General features: G+C 31.9%; 1 protein-coding gene across 1 annotated transcript in view; it reads right to left on the minus strand.

Annotated features, from left to right (window-relative positions):
- Nucleotides 1-20,268, minus strand: part of LOC133204550 (transient receptor potential cation channel subfamily M member-like 2) — a 30,694-nt gene extending 10,426 nt beyond the window's left edge. The window contains exons 1-19 of the mRNA XM_061340302.1: nt 19,418-20,268; nt 19,220-19,290; nt 18,892-19,036; nt 16,801-16,981; nt 15,693-15,856; nt 13,132-13,351; nt 12,550-12,715; nt 11,790-11,946; nt 11,438-11,510; nt 11,206-11,312; nt 6,723-6,857; nt 6,026-6,088; nt 3,467-3,593; nt 3,185-3,262; nt 2,233-2,385; nt 1,508-1,607; nt 1,086-1,311; nt 539-889; nt 223-366 (exon numbers count right to left, since the gene is read on the minus strand). Of these exons, the coding sequence (XP_061196286.1) occupies nt 223-366; nt 539-889; nt 1,086-1,311; nt 1,508-1,607; nt 2,233-2,385; nt 3,185-3,262; nt 3,467-3,593; nt 6,026-6,088; nt 6,723-6,857; nt 11,206-11,312; nt 11,438-11,510; nt 11,790-11,946; nt 12,550-12,715; nt 13,132-13,351; nt 15,693-15,856; nt 16,801-16,981; nt 18,892-19,036; nt 19,220-19,290; nt 19,418-20,245 (3,489 nt within the window). The 5' untranslated portion in view covers nt 20,246-20,268. The remainder of the gene's footprint in view (nt 1-222; nt 367-538; nt 890-1,085; nt 1,312-1,507; nt 1,608-2,232; nt 2,386-3,184; nt 3,263-3,466; nt 3,594-6,025; nt 6,089-6,722; nt 6,858-11,205; nt 11,313-11,437; nt 11,511-11,789; nt 11,947-12,549; nt 12,716-13,131; nt 13,352-15,692; nt 15,857-16,800; nt 16,982-18,891; nt 19,037-19,219; nt 19,291-19,417) is intronic.
- Nucleotides 20,269-22,087: the final 1,819 nt, after the last annotated feature.

Below are 22,087 nucleotides of genomic sequence, written 5' to 3' on the forward strand. Positions count from 1 at the left end.
AGTGAAACCTGTCTAATGTGACATGCACCTGGGAGACAAATTTTGTATCGGAATAGACAGAGTGTTGGATTGCACAGTGTAAAAAAAAAAAAAAACATGGAAAATAAAATGGGAACAAAATTAACGTTGGAATTCACAGTGTGTCAGATTGCACAGGTGTCAGATTAGACAGTTTTCACTGTATAGTCTGATAAATTATCTAAAATCATAGTTAAGAGGTACCTGTCTGAGTTCCTCAATAACACTGGTGACTGTGTACATCCAGGTGAGGTATTCCGGGATAGAGGGAGCATCATTCTCACCAATAGGATACAGGTCCGTCAACACAAATAAGGAAAACAACCCCAGGAACAAGATATTGGCAAACTGAAACAAGATTTTTTAAAGTATAACTTTCATTTAATTGCTTCATTTTATTAATACCTACATGTATCATTTTCATAGTTCCAGTGTTTATTTTATAGATAACAAATATCCATTCATCCAAATTTCTTTACAATGAGTGACTCTGGTGAACTGAAAATTAAAAAAATCTTACCATTGCTGTTGTGAATTTGGTTACTGGTGCAGTGTAAAAGTAGTAAATGGCACGGAACAAATTAATATCCTCCCCGCCTTCCTTACTACCACCAAACAAGGTCACAGTTTTAAACTTTCGCTTGAGTATTTTTGTTTTGGATTCTGGAACTGGGGCCACTTTTCCACCGGCACCTGTTATCCCCTCTGGACCCTCTCTATTGCTAGGTGGTGCATCCTGCTCCGTTATCATCTCTTGAGTGGTGGGATGAAGTGGTGCCAAGTCATCATATTCATCTTCATGAACCATTCTTTTTTTGTCCACAAACTTAATGGCAGGAATCAGGAATGGAAGGCATATTGAAGCTACTATCTGATAAAGAAAGAAATATTACATCATTAACCAAGAAAAACAGTATACTGAAGATGATTGAGATGAATGTAAAATATTAAAATTATAATAAAATATAATTTCCAGAACATGTACTATCAACATTTTAACTTAATTGGAATTCAAAATTTTATGTAACCCGATGAAATAATAAATCTGTCATTCTATTACAAATTACCTTTATGCTAGAAGTATAGAGAGCCATGCGACCCTTCCAAATGGCATTGAGCTTGGTCTGACAACATGTCTGGCCCATGAAATCCATAAGAACATTCTCATCCGCCAAACAAAACAGGGTGGTGTTTCCAAACTCATTTAGTTCTCTTACTAGGAGTTGGTGAGCTAGATCACGATTCTGAATGGAACAAATTCCAAGGATCTCTGAGGCTAATTTTTCAAACTCCCTGAAAATAAAAACAAAATTATTATAAATGAAGAATATTGATTCATCCCTATGTACGGATAAGTCTGTTTATTCATATTTAAATGATACTCCTTACTTCACTTCATATGATGAACATCGAATTTTTGTGTATTGATAAAATAAAGTTTCTAAGTAAACCCCACCCATTAAAAAATGTTTGTAAGGGAAGAACTTACATGGAGTTTTGCTCCAGAGAAACACTGAGTTCCACTTCTTCCTCATCATCAGCAACTTTAGCCAGCTCCTTCAGTAGACAACTGGCAAACAGAGCAGACCCTAAAACAGGTTAAAATAATTCATAAAACTCAAAGGCAAACAGCTCATTCAGTAGACAACTGGCAAACAGAGCTGAACCTGAAATAAGTAAAAAATAAAACATAAAACTCAAATCCAGACAGCTTATTCAGTAGACAACTGGCAAACAGAGCTGACCCTTAAATAAGTAAAAAATAATACATAAAACTCAAAGGCAGACAGCTCATTTAGTAGACAACTGGCAAACAGAGCTGAACCTGAAATAGGTAAAAAATAATATATGTACAGAGAAAAAGTCACTCACTTGTCTCACTTGTGAGACAGGATTTTTATGATAATTTAACTTGTACTTTGTATTCATGAAAATATCAAATAAAATTCTGTCCTACTAGTGAAATTAATTCCATATCCAACTACAAAACATTAAATATCCTATATATATTTTGTAGATTATATCATAAATTTGTACACTATGTACAACATTAAAGGTTATTAAGGTTTTTAAGTATTAATTTTGCTTTGTACTGGGTATGCATTACAATATTCTATGAAAAACTGAATTGCTTAAATTAACAGAGAAAGTGTACCCAGTATTGAAGTGACCACACAAGTTAACACCATTTTTACATAAAAAAACAAAATTTACCAATGTGATCTTTTCCAATCTTCCAGAAAAGCTTTGCCAGACTCATTCGATTCATTAGAACAGCCCAGATAAACAGGTCCTTAGCCGGGTTCTTAAACTCCACCTCGGGGAAGAGCCGGGATTTTTTCTTACTCAGGTTCTTCTTAACACTCACTGTAAATCACAAAACAAATCAAGTAAAACTACTGAAATCTAGAGGTCCTGGGAGCAATGAGCTCCAAAAATGATATCCCCACTCCCATATGAGTATAATGGCAAAGTCCATGTTCTGATATGGGAAAGCCAAAATATGTGTCTGAGCAAAATGTCAATAGGAGGTGCACAATGGCACTATGTAATAAAGATATTGGAAAATTCTCATTAAATTTTATGCAATGATATAGAAAGAGTTGCAGCTAAGAGATGGGTACCCCCAATAATTTAGAAAGAATGGCAGTGTCCATGTCTTTTTATGGCTATAGGAAACTCTAAACATGTCTCGTCAAAAATATGTAAAATAGAAGGTGCACAATGGCACTCATGGTACCAACTGTCATGTAACTGCGAACTCACAGAAACAACATTTATCATGAAATCATTGTACAAACTGAATGTAATTGTAAACTCATTGCACCTACTGTAATGTAATTGGGAACTCAGGGTTTCAACTGTAATGTAGTTGTGAAATCAAGGTATTAATTATAATCCAATAGAGAACTCACAATACCAACTGCAATGTAATTGTGAACTCACAGTACCAACTGTAATGTAATTGTGAACTCACACTACCAACTGTAATGTAATTGTTAACTCACGCTACCTACTGTAATGTAATCATTAACTTACAGTATTAACTGAAATGTAATAATTTAATCACATTACCAACTATAATGTAATCATTAACTCAGAGTACTAACTGTCATGTATTCATAAATTCACAGTTCCAAATGTATTAATGTAATCATAAACTTACAGTACTCTTCACAAGGCTTCTCTGCTTTGGGAATGTATCCAAACACAACCTCTTCACTATGGACATCATACTGATTCCCTGTCACAACAAACACAGTATGTCATAGTATGTTACAAACTTATGGCTATTAACAATACACTCATACATCCAATTAACATAAAAATTTAGTTCAACTCTGTTAATATAATAATGTTTACATCTTCTTTTAGAGATAATACAGAAACTGCATTGCTTAATTCATTATTCTCAATAAAATGATTCAGAGAATTCATTTTCCAGCACCTGCATAAAGATTCATGGCCTCATCACCAAGGAGATGAACTATAACCTTCCCTATGTAATTCAGCAAATCAGGTTCTACCCCAATATCTTCTGTTTGCTTACAGCACAAATAAGCAGCCCAGGTTTGCTAAAAGTAAAATACAAATTAAAAGTCAAGTTTATGCCCTGTTCACATGGATGGACATTAAATATTTTATTCACAGTAAATTAATGTGAATTAAAATAATGCGAATTAAACTAATGCGAATTAAATTGCATTCACAGGACAAATAATGCTAAGTAAAGCAATGCGTATTTTAAAATTTTTTAGTTCTACAGTAAGGCTATAAAGACATCATTTGCAAATCACATCACCAAATGCAGAGTAGATATACATTTGAGATATAATTTCATAGCATATGTACACATTTTTAGTGATAAACTTAATTTTTCTTTCTTTTTCACTCAAAAATAGCATAAGAACATATATCTGACCACCAACATGTAGCAAGTGGCTTATCTTTGCTATTATGCATGCGTCAAAACATAATTTGGATTCACATTGAGTTAATGCAAAGCAATTTGATGCACAGTGAATTAATTCAAATTTAACTAATTCACATTTAATTCTCCATGTGAACACAGTTCAAATTTAATTTGCAGTAACTTAGTTTAATTTCAATTCAACTCTCCTTGTGAACAGGTTATTATATTCAACAGGAATATTTTTTTTTAATTTTTAATACAGAATGAGCGACTCATGGCCATAACACTCATACACCTCAGAGATTTATCACTCACCATATACTGACTAACTGAATATGTACTTAAAAAAAGCAAGCTTCATATTTTAGCAGCTTTGGCGCAGACAGCGATGTGCTAATTCATGAATACTGTTAATAAATCATAAATAAATACAATACATGGCACGGATGTATATATTGCTAATTCATAATTACACCAACCACTCCATACCTAGTAATTGCGCTAAATTTTTAATACGTCAATTTATGTATACTTGCAGTACTTACTACTAAGAAATGAACACATAATTTACATATTGTAAATATGCATATTCATGATTTGAATAAACTTGAAATTTCAGAACCCCAGTATGGTTGAACATGCAATTATAGAAAAATATAGGGATGTTAAACACCAGATTTAATTTTTATTTTCAAAAAGATTTATTATGCAGCATTTATTTCAGTATCAATTAAAAGAAATAGAATGTGTTCAGCGAGAATGTTAAATTTGAATGTGTGTAACATTGCATGCTTTCAAACAGTAAAACTTTTTTGCAGTGAATTAAATACAGGTTATTCAAGGAATGATATTTTTTCCCTTTATCCTTTCTTTGGTTTATATCAAAAAATATACCTGGACTTACTTAGTAAATAATACAAATTCAAAATAGCCAACTGAGGAGATAACAGAACAAATAAATAAAAAATGTAGGACATGTTACTTTGAAGTAAAACAAAAACATGAAGTGTTATTTTTTTTTAAAACAAGAATGGCTCCCCTTCAAGAATGCTAACTTGCTTGAATTTAGGAAGAGAATATTATAGAAAAGTATCAAATAATCATCAAACAATTACTAGTTACTATTTAAAAAAAAGGACTTTGTTTCATGAATGAAAATTTTTTATAAGGAAAAAAATATTTAACCCATTCCTGAAAAGGAGACAAACATGCAAACACATTCAGTAGGTTTTACGTTGTATACCTTTACTACTCCCTAAGAAAAGGAGAACAAATACACATTCTTCTTTGATTCATGTAATTTGGAGTTACATAGGAAAAGGCAGTTACAGCATAAAATAAGGCTTAAATATGCTTAAAACAGAGCAGTCCTATCAAGACTCAAATGTACCCCAAACTAAAACAGGGCAGGGTATAATTCATAGAAGACCAGATTCCCTTTTTTTCACAATATTAGCTTCTAAGGTCTCAGGTTGATAAGGTTATAGACAAAAAAGAATTCACACCTGTGATCCTTGTGACCTAACTTCTCTATTAAAATGACCTTGGTCTAGGTTCCATGTGTCAAGTACAGGTATATCAGATTCTACATTCTACAGATATGTTGCTTGGACAAAAATCACAGGCTTGGATCATTGCCATATCCAAATGTCAGACCTTAAATTCTCCCCAAAACCCATTTTAATACCAAAAACAAGCATCTTTTATGTCCCCATGAAAGCTATAGTATGTAAGAGCTGGATTGAGACAAAACTGGCAGATAGATGACAAATAGGTACAGTCATATTTATCTAAACCCCTCCCCTTCCCCAACAAAAATTTTATGGGGGTATAAAACAGACTGCATAATGTAAAATTTAAAATTCCCAAATGGAGGTAATAAAGAAATAAATCTGGGAAACAAAAATACTGGAAGCCAGTTAGGGATTTTTATTCCCAATCATTCCTAGTGGGTAAGACAAGCAAATCAGTAAATGATAGTAATTGTTACATAAATCCTAATATGTAGACAAAATTGTCTATACATTTTTTACTTTTACACATACCTTTTGGCCTTACAGATATATATTTAAGCATTACAGATGTTAAACTTACCCTCAGATAGTTTATTCTGTTCATCAACAATTGTGCAGCTCCATCTGTTTTGTCATTGAAACACTAGAAATCAAAGCAAACAACGAAATAATTATAGATCATACTTGAAGTACAAAAGAGTAAAGTAATTGCAGTGACAACATTATTTATATGAATGGTATAGTGGTTAGATAGATTATACAGGGAGACAAATGAAGAATTACAGTAGGGAAGAGGTTCCACAAATACAACAGATGAAAACTTATATGAGAGAAGAGGTTTACAGAAATAAGCAGATGAAGACTTAGAGTTACACTGGTGAAGAGGTTTACAGGTATAAGCAGAGAAAAGGTTACATTGGTGAAGAGGTTTATAGATATAAACAGATAAAGAGTTAATCTGGTGAAAATGTTTACAGGTATGAGAAGATGAAAAGTTACTCTTGTGAAGAGGTTTACAAAAATAATTAGACGAAGAGTTACACTGGTGAAGAGGTTTACAGATATAAACAAATAAAGATGTTTACAGGTATGAGCAGATGAAAAGTTACCCTTGTGATGAGGTTTACAGGTATGAGCAGATGAGAAGCTGCACCAGGAAAGATGGTCCATAAATTTATACAGCCAAATAGACAGATATGTAAAGTCTTATATGGTAGTGAAGTTCCATATATTGTACATGTACAGACGAACAGACAGACAGATAAATGAAATCTTACGTTGGAGTAGAGGTTCCACAGATTTCTAATGTCAAGGAAGTGAGACAGATCAATTCCATTTTCTAGGAAGAGTTTGACAAATTCCAGTCGGTCCTGTATAAGTGCTGTCATCATGGCATCATCCAACTTTAGCTCCTGTAAAAACATTTATTTTGTAAGAGAGCAATCCTTTATATAAAACTATTATACATAATCTTTGTAAATAAAATTTCACTTTTGTCTCTCAAAAACAGGTTTAAGTTTTACTAAAGATACATGCTGAGTATGCACAATTATAAACATAGATTACATGCAAAATTTGGGAATAAGGAAATACAAAAATGTCTTATAAGCATACCAACATCATATGCTGGCAAAAGTAACAACTAACTAGTAAAAAAGAATTAAAATATAGTATACATGTAAAACTGATGTACTATAAAAAGCACAACAAGAAAAAAAAATGCATGACAATATTCAAATATATTAAAGACTAAACTTAATTCATAATATTTTTATTACAACAATATTCAACATTAAAGACTAAAATCAATCTAAAACTTTTTATTACATGTAATATCTAAAAGACTCATTTCAAATGAGATCCTGTTTACTACAGGGATTATCCAAGGGATCTTAGACACTACACATGATATCAAAGCTATGTATCTGATATCACTTAAACCTCATCTTCACTAGCTAAGGGTTTCTGATCTGCTACTCTCCTCAGAAACCCTTGGCATATGGTGCTGTCAAAAGACAGGAATGTTTACATCACGTGATCTCAAATCTTACCACATATGCACAGATTGCATCATCAACAGAAATAAAAAGCAAATTTAAACATTAAATTTTTAAGAGAATAATTAACAAGAAGGTATCAAGCAATGTTAACATGTACTTGTTATTCAGGGTGTAAATCTACATCTGTAATATAGATTCCAGGTCACACCATACATGTAACTATTTATAGAATGACGTTATCTTACGGATCGTTGTTTACTTGTGTGTTTCATTCCTAAGACTAAAGAATGAAGATATATCCTGAACACATATATCGTCATTTACAAAAAAAAATTGCTGAGTGATCAAACTATATCAATAAACTCCAATTACAACTCAACAAAAAAATCCCAACTTTTGACAGCACTGTAGGCCAAGGGATTATGAGAAGAGAAGCAGATCAGAAATCCTTGGCTAGCGAAGATGTTGAAACCTTATATGTACATGTATTTGATATCAAACCTAAGTATATGGGGCATCTGAGATTAAAGATTTACAAGTAAATATAAAACTATAATGAATTTGATGATACAGTAAAACTCTTTTAGTACAAACACAGATATAGTGAATTTTAGGATATAGCAAAGTGTTTTGGGTTTCCCTGCAAAATTCTTAATAATTCCTTGTAAAACGTTATGGCTATAAGGAACTCTGATAAACAGAATTTATGGATATAACCAACTGATTTTTGTCCCATAGAGGTAAAAAATAACAATATTTAAATCTTTTATAACAAATTTACAAAGATCTCAAAATTTAAAATACTGAAATGACATTATTTTGTGGTAAAGTTTGATATTTAAATTTAATTCATCCAAAAACTTTTTACTCCAGGGTAAGATTTGTATATAATACTTCCAAGAATATATTTGGTAGTCATACTTGATGGAAAACATCTAAACTGCCAATCTGCTATATACTTTAACAAATTCGTTGTACAGAAGTAATGAAATTAAGGATATAGCCTAATAATTTGGCAGGGGTCCCCATGACTTTGCTATAACTGAGTTTTACTGCATATTGTATCATCAAAACCATCGGAAAAACAAGGGGCCTATAGTCTACACAGCTTATCTGAGTAACATATTCCTAAAATAAAAGGAGAGTGAAATGTCTTATTCTTGATCTAAACAGTAAAAGAAATGTTCTCGACATTTAACATATATATTTTATCAATGTTTGATACAATTTACACATTGCTCCTTTTTTAAACTTTAATCGAGGCAGTGTACTCCTGAGAAGAAATGTATATTCTTCTGTTAAATTGTGCCCTGGCCTAGCCGCCTAGCCTATGGACATTATTTGAACAAACTTGAATCTACACTAAGTGTGTCCATTCCTTTTAAGCTACTGTGGAATCATCATTGTCTATGGGGGACCAATGTTTGTGGATTTTGTGGGTCACCCTTACCCACGAATTTACATCCCCATGAACATTTATTTTGTAATCATATTGATTCATTGAATCTATTGTATAAATGAGTAACCCATGAAATTATGTCCCAACGAACAAGTAAAATTTTGCTTGGCCATGAAAATTGGCCCCATGAATTAAAATTATTCTACAGTGTTCCCCTGATTTTGTCATACTAGAACCTACCTAACAGTTATTTTGGAGGAATGTCACTGCTAGCTCTTTAAACAGAAACCAAGCAGATCTTTTTTACTTTGTGAGAATGATACATTTCATCTTTTAACTCAGAATAATAAGGACTACAGGTTTGCAATGAGTCCACTTTAATATACAGTCAGACTAAATACAACATGATAATGATATGCCAGTGTAGGGACTTACTTTGTACATTTTTGATGACTTATCCTGAAATTATATTACATGTACACGTTCGTTAATTTTTGGAATAAAAGTATTTTTGTAAATAATCTATTAGACTATAGCATATATATATATATGTTTACATTAATGTAAATATTTCTTTGACGTTGCAATTCAACATAAACCTAATAATAATGCAGTCTAGACAGAGAACTTAATTGCAAAAGGAAAAAGGGAGCACATGGAAGTAATGATTTTTGTATCTTTGAGAAAAGAAGATTTTCAAAGTTAAAATGTATTTGTAGAGCCTCGTGCTTTGCCCTGAATTCTGAGTTTAGGATCGAGTCCTAAATTTCACACCTTGTTGAAGGCTAGCTGCTCTTTATACTCATCTCAGCAGTTTGCCTACTAGAAGTTTTTAAGTATAGAGGAAGACTTTTAAAGATTAGGTCTACATAAATTTCGATGTTTTGGGACATATCCCTCTTTAGGGGGTTTAGGAGGAGTGTTTCCTTTCACCCATAAATGTTACATTTTAAAATTGGTGGAAATTAGTCACCCATTTAAGGTCCATTGACCCAGTGATAAGAGAGGTAACTGAGATTAATGAATACTATAATTCCCTTGAAAAGATATCAAGACTAAAAGGAAATTTCAGTAAAATTTTTCATGGCAAGCTTTACTCACATTGTTTACATTTCAAATATGATTTAGATTTCTTTTGGAAAATCATTATCATTCAAGTAAAATTCAAGTCTGAGTAAACAGATCGAGGGATGATGAAGCTTAAGAGAAAATTCTGAAAACTATTGAAAATTTACAGACCACACATTATATACTGTAGATGTACTTTTTTCTGCAAGGAATTAATTTACACTGTGTATGCGGTCACAAATTTTCCATGGAAATTTGTCACAGCATTCTTAAAGTGCATTTAAGACATCCTAGGGCAATCCAAGAAATTTGTGTAATTTTCTACCCGTGGATTGAACAGAAATTGTGATTCTGTGGAATTATGATCCTGCAGAAGAAAGTATATTTACAGTATCACAGACGAAAAATAGGAACAGATGGCAAGAAGGTCATCTGAATGACTTTGGGGACCTAAAAACTGCACTCTTAGTTTACAATCACTGCAGGAAATCATGAACTTTGTGATTTGTACTGTTAGATAACAAAGTTGATGAAATTGTGGATGTTTTTTGTGGGGACCACATCACCTTCTCAAACTTCAAGCTGTTATTCTTAATACTGAGTAATTAAGATGCGTTTCCCAAATAGTTCTTTCATTTATAATGAAAGAATTAAGTTATGTGTTCAATTCAAACATGAAAAGTGAATGATTGTTACTAAAAAAACAAGTTTATACCAACTCTGAAATACCTTCTGAAATAGAAAATTGTTTTTTGAATCTAAATTACAAAATCGAAAGTTCTATGAAGACATGGCCTAGTACAATTACAGGACTTTAATATGTAGTGTAGGCATGAATCAAAACTTCAGAACTGCAATGCATAACACTGTTGACTAATACACAAACCAGGAACTTTGTTTCTAAAGTAACATAATTGAGCCAATATTGGCTGGACATTACAGTACTGTCATTTTCATATTCAGTTTTTATATCTTAAATATCCAGCATGTCTATAAAAGTTTTATATAGAAATGTTTCAAATTCATTTATTATAATAATTTTTCATATCATTGAAGTAAAATTTTAAATAAGTCAATCGAAAAAAGTTCTCACTAGTCTTAAGAAATTTCTATCCCCCCTCCCCTGCAAACATTTACCACAAAAATTTAGATAAACCTTACAGAGGTTCAATAATATTCCTACAGGGGAGTACTTAGCCACTTCTCATTTCCAAGAATATCATCCAAAGTCCATTTTTCATTCAGTATCTACTTTAACGATAATTTATTACAGATGAAATGAAATATTCTTACCTGGTAATTTGTCTTGTTAGAAGCTGTGAAGATCTCATTTTTAGCTATGTCTGACCGATTCCAAGCCAAAGCCAAACTCAGCTGAGCATTGGTGTTGGATCTGTTTGCTGCAAAAAGTTTATTTCATAACTTTATAAAATTATTAACCAATTAGTTTTTCTTGATTGATGACATTGGAATCTTTTCTGTGTCAATAGGACATGTATAAATAAAGAGACTCTCATTCACTCACCTTTCAACAAGGCATACAGGATTGCTCGGTCAAAATCTTTTGTTTCATAGTCATTTAGATCAAATACAGTCAACTGGAGAGAAAAAAGCAACATTTAATTCAATGGAGAGAGAGAATTTGCAGCAATAAATATCAGCTGTATATAAACAAACAAGTTGTATCCAAAAATTCCAGAACAATAGAAAGTTAAAGTAAAATGCTTTATACATGTATTTGACCCAGTGCTTATTACTTTCTATTGCATTTTATTATTGTATGCATTTAAAAATTCAAAAATCCATAAAATTACAAATATAGTTCAACACAGTTATAACACAACAGAACGAATTCATCAGCACTCCCCTATACTCACCATTTCCCTGTGCTGTAGAGCTTCTCTCAGCTGTTTTAAACAGTTAGCTATCAAAGCAGGTTTTCTTGGAGTGTCTTTCTCTTTCCACTCAAATACTCTGTTTGCAAGGTTCTCCATTTCTTCATCAAAATCTTTGGGAAAGTAGCTTTTCTCTTCACTAATGAAGGAAAAAAGAAGACTTTTATATACTTCATAATTAGATGGTCCATGGGCCAGAATACTTATCAACGATTTTTTGCTGATTGATTCCTGTAAAAAAAATACCTAGTCTATTCAAACTTAAAAATTACCAAAAAATGTTAATTGTAGAGTTATACATGTTCATAAATGTATCCTGTTTTATGATATTAAGTTTACTTTTGTTTAAATTTTTTTTTAATCTTTGTATCTTCTGCTGTGATTTAAAGCTCACCGAATTTATTTACTAGAATACAATAGCCATTCCATGTGCAATAGCTAAAGCAGAGTGTCTAAAATCTTTGATGTTTCAGTCATTTATTACCAATACAAGCAATGATCAGAAAGTTTCTTTTACAGCAGAGTTATTCAAAAAATAACTGTCTTGTTTTGGGGCTCTTTGGAGTGATGTCAATTGTGCAGTCATTTTCTACAAATGCTATCAAAGCAATTCATTTATTTTTAATCTGACATACATTTGTTGGTTGTGAACTCATAGCAATGTTAAATGTGTTATGATGAAAGGTTATAAACAGTGTCTTTTGTCATGTAGGAGGTACTGGTACATTTTGCTATGATTAACCTGAGCTTGTGGGCTGTTATGTTATAGCCATGTGCTATATAGTCAGCAGCTCTCCCTGACGACTGTAGCACAAGGACAGGTATCCCCCTTGTTACGGCCTGCCACACAGTCTTCATTGAGTTTATCCCTCCCTCAACGATTATAGAAATCACCGGGATAGTTAGAGCTGAAATACAAAAAAAAAAAAACTTCTTAAAATACTCCCATGAACATAACACTTTTAAAAAATGGTTACCAGTATTTAACAAAAAAATTGTTTAAAATATTTCTTTTTTTTTTTTTAAAGATAAGGCATGGTCATGTTATAGTATGATCATTAATCAAAATGAAGTACCTAAGTAAATATACACAATTATGTAGATTTCATAAAGATTAACTACTTTTCATGACATGTAAAATTTCAATGGTGCTTATGTTAAATGGAAATTAAACCAATGGTTCTTTTTTTTTGTTTTTTTTTTGAGAACTTACTTTTGTCACTTTCATTATTATCAAAGCCTGATAAAAGAATACAAACAAAATACGGTTTCTAGTCAATTTTGTTTTCTAATGCATTACGAGAGTTCTACAACAAATGCTTACAAGATTCTTTATCATCTGGGTCCACTTGCTGCTCTGAAATGTATTTCTCCAGTTTAGTTCTGAAGTCAATTTCTGCCCCAAATTTATTCTCTGATCCGTCATCTATAAGGAGGAAGTGTGAGTGATTCTCATCTAGAGGAACGTTCTTTGGATTCAACAACCGTGCTTCCATAACATCTGCTTTAGAGTACACAGCTGGGAAAAGACCATTCTTTAGCCCCTGTAACACCATTTTTATTGTTCATGTACTTAAACTTGAAGCAAGAAATGCACAGGATTATTGAGATTATTTTCTGAATTCATATACATGTAATAATGGGATAAGCAATTCTTGAATGTCTCTCAATACTTCACAACTCACAGGATTTTGAATGTCATTTTAAATTTCATAATTAAATAATTTAATATGTCTAATATTATCAATAATATTAGAACAAGACCTTTTAATGTTATCAAAAATTATTCAATATTTGTTATTTGCACTCAAAATTCCTTATCCTAAGTAAAATTATTGGTTTTTATTTTCAAAACACATGAACCCAAACAGCCGTATTTCCAAGATTTCACTGAATTTTTGTGGTTGTTTGCTTATATCTAAACTTTTTCACAGTGTATGCTTTAAAATTCATTAAAAATCCATCCCAATTAACAAAAAGAACAGACTACATTCATCAATTTTTTTTTTACTTGAAATAAATGCATAGTTAATTGAAAAACTTTTAAGGGTGTTTGTAACGTATATGTCCCTGGTTAAAACAAGGTTACTGTAGATTCCTGATTTTTCGTGAGTACTTAATAGGGCGAAATGGCTCTTTGACATCAAATCGTGAGAACAATAATTTGTGAGTACTCAGTAGACGGTTGATCAAGAGATTTTATATGGATTTCAGTACTAAAAATAAAATCAAGTAAATTTATTTCACGAGTGGTTCTTCTCGCCAAATTACACAATAACTAATTCCTCGCACATATTTAGGAATCTACAGTAAATTTTCAATTGTGATTGTCTGTCTTATGTAGAGAATGCTTTTCTGAAATGTTGTATAATGCTTTTTTTGGTTGGGTCAATTTTTGTAATTTGATCCTCATATTTTGCAATATCAGCCAATATTATAATAAGGACAGATGGAGGTTTAAACATTCTGCCAATTTTTTTTTTGTTTTGTTAACACCACAAAATGACACACAAGATGCCCATTTATTTCGCTCTAGTTATTAATATTTTTCAGAGCAAAATTTTACTTTGCACCACCTGAAATCCACCTAATATTTTCAGTTGCTACAACAGTTTATTTAACTGCTGTGATATTGTTATCTTCAATGAAATTAAAATTATATCAGAAATAAAGCAGTACACATTAAATACATGTACAATCAACTTGAACTCTTATCTTCCTATTTTTAGATGTTATTGTTGAAAATCTAAAAACCATATCCCAAAACAAATGAAAACTTCTAGTGTTTTTGTATAAACTTTCAGCATTTCTAAGCCAAAGCTTTTTTTGTTAACACAATTGATTTTTACAAACCCTTTTACTGACTTTATTTCAAAAATAAACAAACTAGCTACTCTTTCCATTAGTATTAAGCAATATACATTTATTGATTGGGTTTGAGGGCAACGTGTGTTTTTTTTGGATCCAAGAACCAAACAGTTTTCCAGAGGCCTAATAAACAGTTTAGTTTGAGGAGTCAACCAAACATATTTTGCCCGAGAACACAGTCAATAAATGTTTTGTTACACCTTTTACTTTTTTGGACATATTTGAGCTGGCTTCCATGATGTAAATTAAATTTTGTTTACCAGCAAAGCTGATCCCACCCACATAGTGATATAAGCGGTCCAATACTCATCATCAGATCCAATATTTCACTCTGCAGTCCAACTTCAATTTTTGGGGACCTCTTAGTAAAACATTGTAAATGTGCCAACTTTTTTCAGTGTAGATTTATATAGGAAACAGCATTTAAAGGTATAACAGATTGTTTACTTATAAATTCAACTGAACTCCCCACACAAATGTATCTACATCTATTAATCTGCCAAGTTATTTTGCAAACATAACCTTACCTCATCAACTGTTGGGTCTTTAAACTATTTAACATTGATATTCTGACTTGTATATCAAAAAAAAAAATTACATGATAGTTTTCTATTATGTTTTATCCACCATCTTAATTTCTCTAAATCTATTTTCTTTCATTAATAACATTATAACCTTAAAATAAATGCTTTATTATTATTAGTCTCTCATGTAACAAGAATTAATTTTAATTTAAATACATTACTTTAAAAGACCAATTAAGATATTAAACTTTATGCTACTTTCTCTCTAGCATCCCTATTAAAACACAACAAAAGAATAGGCTAAGTATATAAAAAAAAATTATGATAATTATTTTTCAACAAATGTTTCGCTTCAATATCATTTTCTAGAATTTTTTTTCATAGTGTAGGAGCACACTGCGCACTGGCAGAAATGTGTCCAAACAAAATGTTTACTGTATATTTCAATAAATTAAATAATATATTGGCTTCAGCCTTCAATATTAGTTCCTACCTCTTCTCCATCTAAGGCATGCCTGTTGGCAACACAGCCCCATGTAGCTATCCCCAGGACTACAACATCATTTTTACGCCCCGTGGTGATGATGTGATCTTTGACGGCATCACCTACAAACTCCATCACCCCCGTCCTGGTGCCTCCAGTAATGATCCAAGCACCTAACAGAGAAAAGGGAAATTCTTTTAAAATTTATCTGAAATGATTTTTAAAAGACTCCAGAGGTGATATGAAATCAAAGTCTGCTAATTGATGAATTGCCTTAAAAAATGTATTCCCATTTTTATAATTTTTCCAGGATTCCACACTAACTGGTCTGTTACTCTTACTGACAGATTAATATATTTTCATTTGGACTTAATAAAAGCTGTGGCTAATTTGTCTGAAGGACATAACAATAAAACTTTATGGTAAACAATATAATGAATAAAATGCCAATGTCCAATTCTCCACAACTTTTACTGAAAAATCTTGAATCTATTTTTAGCTTTCTAGCTTCTGTCAGTCAGGGGCATGATGGAAACAAGTTATTTTTTAAAATTAACAAACTAGAATGCCTTTAATATTGTTAAAAAAACATCAATATTTTGAGTTTGATGCTGAGTTAAGGTGAAATTACGGCTGAAAATGAGCCTTTTGACCTATACACCCCATCGACATACACCCCAAAACTTACGGTACTTCTCTTGACAGACTTGATATCTCCTGAGCAGATAGGATGATATTTATCAAAAAATCATTTATTTTTCAGGGGAAAAATAATTGTATTTCAGGAATATTTCAGTAGTCAATTGCACAAAATCCATCAATTTTGCCAACACTTTGAATAATGCTTATAAAAGTTAGTGTGAAATTCTGTCTTCTTGTATAATGTTTGTAATAGTTTCTACAAATGAAGGCAGATATACTCAAAATTCTTTAAATATCTGACAATTGTGATTTTGTGACAGACTTTTTAAATATCTGACAATTGTGAATTTGTGACAGACTGTGGACAACTATTCCAAATCCATTATCTCAGGGAGACATACTGACCTCTACATGCATTCTTTTTACTTCAGTTGACATTTTTCAACATTGAAATTTATGTCTCGTGGGTACTTACAAGTTGATGTTGCTGCATTCATCAGACCTCGCTTGAAAGTCTCCTGCATTCTGCGCTTCAGATCAAATCGTTGTGCACCACCAGTGACTGAGATGATCAGTTGTGGTGGCTCTAAGTGCCACTGGTTAATCATCATATCCCAGATAATTTCAGGTTTAGTGTCTGGTTCACAGCGAAGGTACTGCAATTTGATTTAAAAAAAAAAAATTAATACAAGTATTAAATTCTGCATAATATTTTAGCTATCCTCTGCTTCATTTATTGAATTGTTCTGAAAATGTACATATAATTTCGTTCCATGGAGTTGATTAAGAAAGGGGGAACCTTTTTTTTTTAAATAAATATACTATTTATGTAACTAAAATCAATTTGAAATGGTTTATCATTCTACATTGTATTATCACATGATTTAAGGTGACAACATGACTGATTTATGATAATTTTTTTTTTTTTAAGAAAAAGGATAGTGTGCATTACAGAAGCATGTTGATCAACAAAGATTTTCTTAATATATTACTGAAAGATCACTCATAATAAAAAAAAAATTGAAGAACTAGCTAAAAGATAAAGTTTTTGTTGACTTGTTTCCTGTTTAGAATACACATCCTTTACTTTGTCAGTAACCACAGATATTTTTCATTATATAATTTCCTTTTTTAGATGAAGAGATGTTTTAAATTTGTAAAAACTACATTTATATGGTGAGAATTGTTTTTATTGATGAACATGTAAAGGTACGAAACATTTCACTTAAATTAAGTAAAGATGACTTCAATTTATGATAGCCTTGAAGTGATGTAATAAAGAAACAAATATATGTCCTATCTGCCTCTTTTTCTAGCTTTTACTTCTGAACTCACTTGCACAAATTAAATGACTTGAATGGCAAAGATTGCCATTTAACAATATTTAGATATTTTAAATTTCAGAACAGAAAGCATGTTGAATTTTAATCCAATCTTTATCATATACACCCTATAGATATTGTTTATCTTCAAAGGTAAATGTAAACCACTAATGCAAATATTGATCAAGTCTAGTCAACCTGTTCCAACTAATTTTTAAAGATCACCATTACATTGAAATCACTTGTACAGCTCAGCAATATATGTCGAGCTAAAGAATTCTTAAATTCTTTCCAGAATAGCTTCATCTCTTAGCAAATGAACTATCAAATATACTGTATACACATGTACAAGTTTATTTTTGACCCATGTTATTTTTGGCCCTTTCATGGTTGAAAAAATATTTTGCCTTATTTTCAATTCGCCCAGACACAGTCGTTTTTGAGAGAAAATGCTGATTACTAGAATTCTCCCCATTTTAAATTCCTGCACTCACTTGTATCAAGTGTGAAAGGGATGACAACAATTTCCAATCTACAATGCTTGCTTATAAGTTGGATTTTTTGGAAGTTAAATGTTGGTCCAAAACTCTATGTTTGACTTATAAGCCAGTCCTTGAAAATGGGGTATTTTAATTTTCTGGTAGAGGAAATATGTGTTAATGCTAACAATAATCATTTTAACTCCAACAATTATAAATCATTTATAAGGGTTGGAACATAATCTAATGTAGGAAAGGAAGATCTGGTTACCATTTGAATAAAACACCAGTGCTTAGTACAAATTGTTATGATCTTATATGTATATCTTATATACAGTCAAACCTCGTTATCTTGAACCGAAAAAAAATTTGAGATATGGAAGTTAAAATACATAGAGAAAGAGAAGTTGGAATTCCAACTCACTTTCATATATCCATAGTATTGGAGATCTATATAGGTGTTCAAGATACTGAAGTTCAACTATACGTTTCAATTGTAAATAAAAGACCAAATATCGATACCAAAACATATTTTGAAACATGGGTTGATACAATATAATATTAATCTGAAACTGCCAAAAGATTCTGGCAAAAAATTGGAAAAAATACAACCAACTTTTAGCAAATCAACTTATTGTCAAGTATATATGGTACATTAGCTCTGCATAAAGATAAACAAAAAGTACACATTAAGTGTACCAACATGTTTCGTTTTGATCTTTTTACCAAATTGTGGTAAAAGCAAAAAGCGACGTTTTCACTTACAGGAGATGCTTCAATCTCATTTCCGTATCCTTGAAAATTTATATATCCAAATGAGTCTGTGGGCTCTGGTTTGGTGTGGGTTTGATAATGCCACACATGTTTTGTTTGCCTCAGAAGATGAGCATGTTCTCTTCGTAAAGTAGTTCTATAAAATATGAAGTAAAAATTTTGAGCCAAAACATAAAATACGGTATATATTTTTACCTTTTAAATAATCAGCTGTAGAGTATTTACACGTCACATGTATGATGATTTAATTGCAGTCTTATACAAAAAGTTGATCCAAGAAATTTCTTTAATTTAATGAACATAAAAAGTCAGTACTTACTCTATTTCTTCCACTGGTAATGGAACTCGGATCATTATTCTGTTCCTCATAATGAAGTCTCTGAATGACCTCTGCAATTGTCAAGAAAAAATATAACATGATCAATAGTTAGTTTGAAAACAAATATCTTAACAGTGAACATAAATCAGTGGGTGAAGGCTTGTACAAAGACTAAATAAATAATAAATTTTACAGTACCTGATTAATCCTTGATGCCCCCAGCTTTACCGTTGACCTTCTGGTTTTTCTCTTTCTGGAAAATCCAACTGAACTTTTCTTACTCAACCTGAATCCATCAACACTGTCCTCTTGTTTCAGTGTGTATGTTCCATTACTTTTCACTGAGCTTGTGTCTGCGACAGGCCCTGAGTCAGTAAAGGATTTGTTTGTTAATCCCTGAATTGTGTATGTACCTGTACTGCCCGTGACCTCAGATTTTCTTCCTTTCTTTGATTGCTTTCTGGATGATTTTGACAGTGGGTCTTTCACAGAGAGATCTTCTTCTTGAGATTTATCCTTCTCTCTCTTGTGTTTTTTGCTCTTTGACTTTTTGGTTTTCCCTGAGGGTTTATAATCACCATGAAATGGGTCCTGCTCATGTACACTATCAATCATTTCACTGTAACTTGTATATGTTCCATACCTAGGAGTCCTCAAATTACTCTCCAAATGTAAGTCACTGTACTCACGAGTCTGACCACTCGGGGTCTTCTCAGTTCCTATCTCCACAAGTTCTGCTGAATCTTTGTACCTTAACTTTTTTACTGGCGTCAGTTCCTCCTCTGACCCTCCATGGTTTCTAAGCTCACTTTCTTCAGTCCAAGTCCTGCGAGTACTTCCCATGGAATCATCCTGAGACCTATGGAAGCCTCGGTGTGGTGGATCAGAGAGTCCAGGTTTTTGATTTTGGAAATCCATATATCTGCTAGTATGAGAGCTCTCAAGGCTTGGAATTAAATGTAGATTGTCTAGCTCTCTATCTGAGGAAATGCTGATATTTCTTCTAAGAAATTCATCATCACTCATAATCTATTAACTCAGCTTCATGCTTATCTGTAAAACAATTAAAATTTGTCATTATCTTAAAGGTCAATGGTTTTTGAAGAGTAGCGAATCAGAAACCCTTCGCTAGGGAAGATAGTTTTATTGCAATTCCACTTAAAATCAACTACAGGAGGAGAATCTTTTTGAAAGAATTTCACAGAAAATTCTATTTATAGTATAACCATGTCAATTCACTCATGAAGAACAAGATTATGTTTCCTAAGTAAAATCTACTTGTGTAAAAAGTTTCACTGAAATCAAACTAAACCTGTAAAAAGAGTACTTTCTGAAAGGATTTCACAAAAATTTCAATTTTTTAGTAACCATAGCAACAATGTTTGTCAAAATCAATACAGCTTTTCCTATGGGTTACAATGATCGTTTTTCGTATCTGAAATTTAGGTGCTGATGAACATAAAAATGAACTTAAGCTTTTATCAGCTATTTCTTCAGTTATTGTCAAAAAACCATACATGGATTGTGCCTGGGGTTCCGATCCATATATGCTATTGAGAACACCACTGCTTTTTAGCATGTATAGTGATCAAATTCACTTTTAAAATATTTACATTTGCTGTGTTTTTCTACTAAGCCAACTGTGCAATTGATTTGAAAGTCATTTTTGTGTATACTCACGCGTAGAAATATAACAATGAAACTCGCGCTAAAGTGACATCACAATGAGGCTACAGACACGTAAATAAAAATGTAACGATATAGGGCAGTCAAAAATTCAAATATTGAGTATATAACTGGTGCTTTTAAAGTTGTAAAATGTAAATATAAGGAATGTTTTTAAGTTTAGTGTGAATTATTGGTGTGTAAATCACATAGACTTGCACTAGGCATATTTTTCATGAAGCGCTAGTGCGCTTCATCAAATATGTCTACGTGACAAGTCTGTGTGATTTACACACCAATAACTCACACAAAACTTAAAAACATTCCTTAAATATTGACATTATGAACTATAATGCAAATAATCAGGCATTTCTTTGCTCTCTACAAAATGCAAAGCCTTTTTAAGTAACAATGCCATTAGGACAGAGGGTGCGATAGGTGCAACTGGACCCCCTTTTTAAAAAAAACACTCGAAAATATTATTTTTGAAAAAAAAAATTATTTATCTGCTTAAAGTAATGCTGCTAGACTTCATTTTCAAGCATATGTAAAAAAAACAAAAAAAAAACAAACAAACAAACAAAAACAAACAAACAAACAAACAAAAACAAAAAAAAAACTTTAAAATAAGGAATGCATCAGAACCAACAAAATGGCATGAATTGAGAAGAATTCTGGCCCAGTGGAAGGGGTACCCTTTGTAGACTCTCTCATGCACCCATGCCCCTTTCCAGAAACTTGACGAAGGCCACGGACATGCATGTGAAAAACATGCAACGACAGAGGAAATTCAAACTGCCTAAAATAAGCATGAAATTTTGCAGTTTGAGAATAACTTTTATGCAACTCTTCTGCGCAATTTACTATAACTATGAATATACGAAACATCTTTCGCCTTTTTTAATAATACACAATGTTATACATACAGTTTTTACACCTTCATCAACGCTCAATTCGTTTTATTTTGATCGCTCACAACAAATGTTATGGCGTATCTAAGAAGGCCACATACATCATTAACGTTCAGAGCAAGTTTGGCCCTTTATGCTCTTGTTAATTATAGTCTGTTTCAATACTTGTTTTGTGAGTTTATGGAATGGGATCGCCGATTCGACTTGGGAGGCTTTTTTCTTTCATTTCTTTTTGGACAGATTATATTATTACGACCACAAATAGTAAGGTTATTTCGAGTTGCTATTGGTT

Source organism: Saccostrea echinata, unplaced genomic scaffold (genome assembly GCF_033153115.1).
Source record: "Saccostrea echinata isolate AGI-Se365-2 ecotype Australia unplaced genomic scaffold, CSIRO_AGI_Sech_v1 ptg000002l, whole genome shotgun sequence".
Lineage (NCBI taxonomy): Eukaryota > Metazoa > Mollusca > Bivalvia > Ostreida > Ostreidae > Saccostrea > Saccostrea echinata.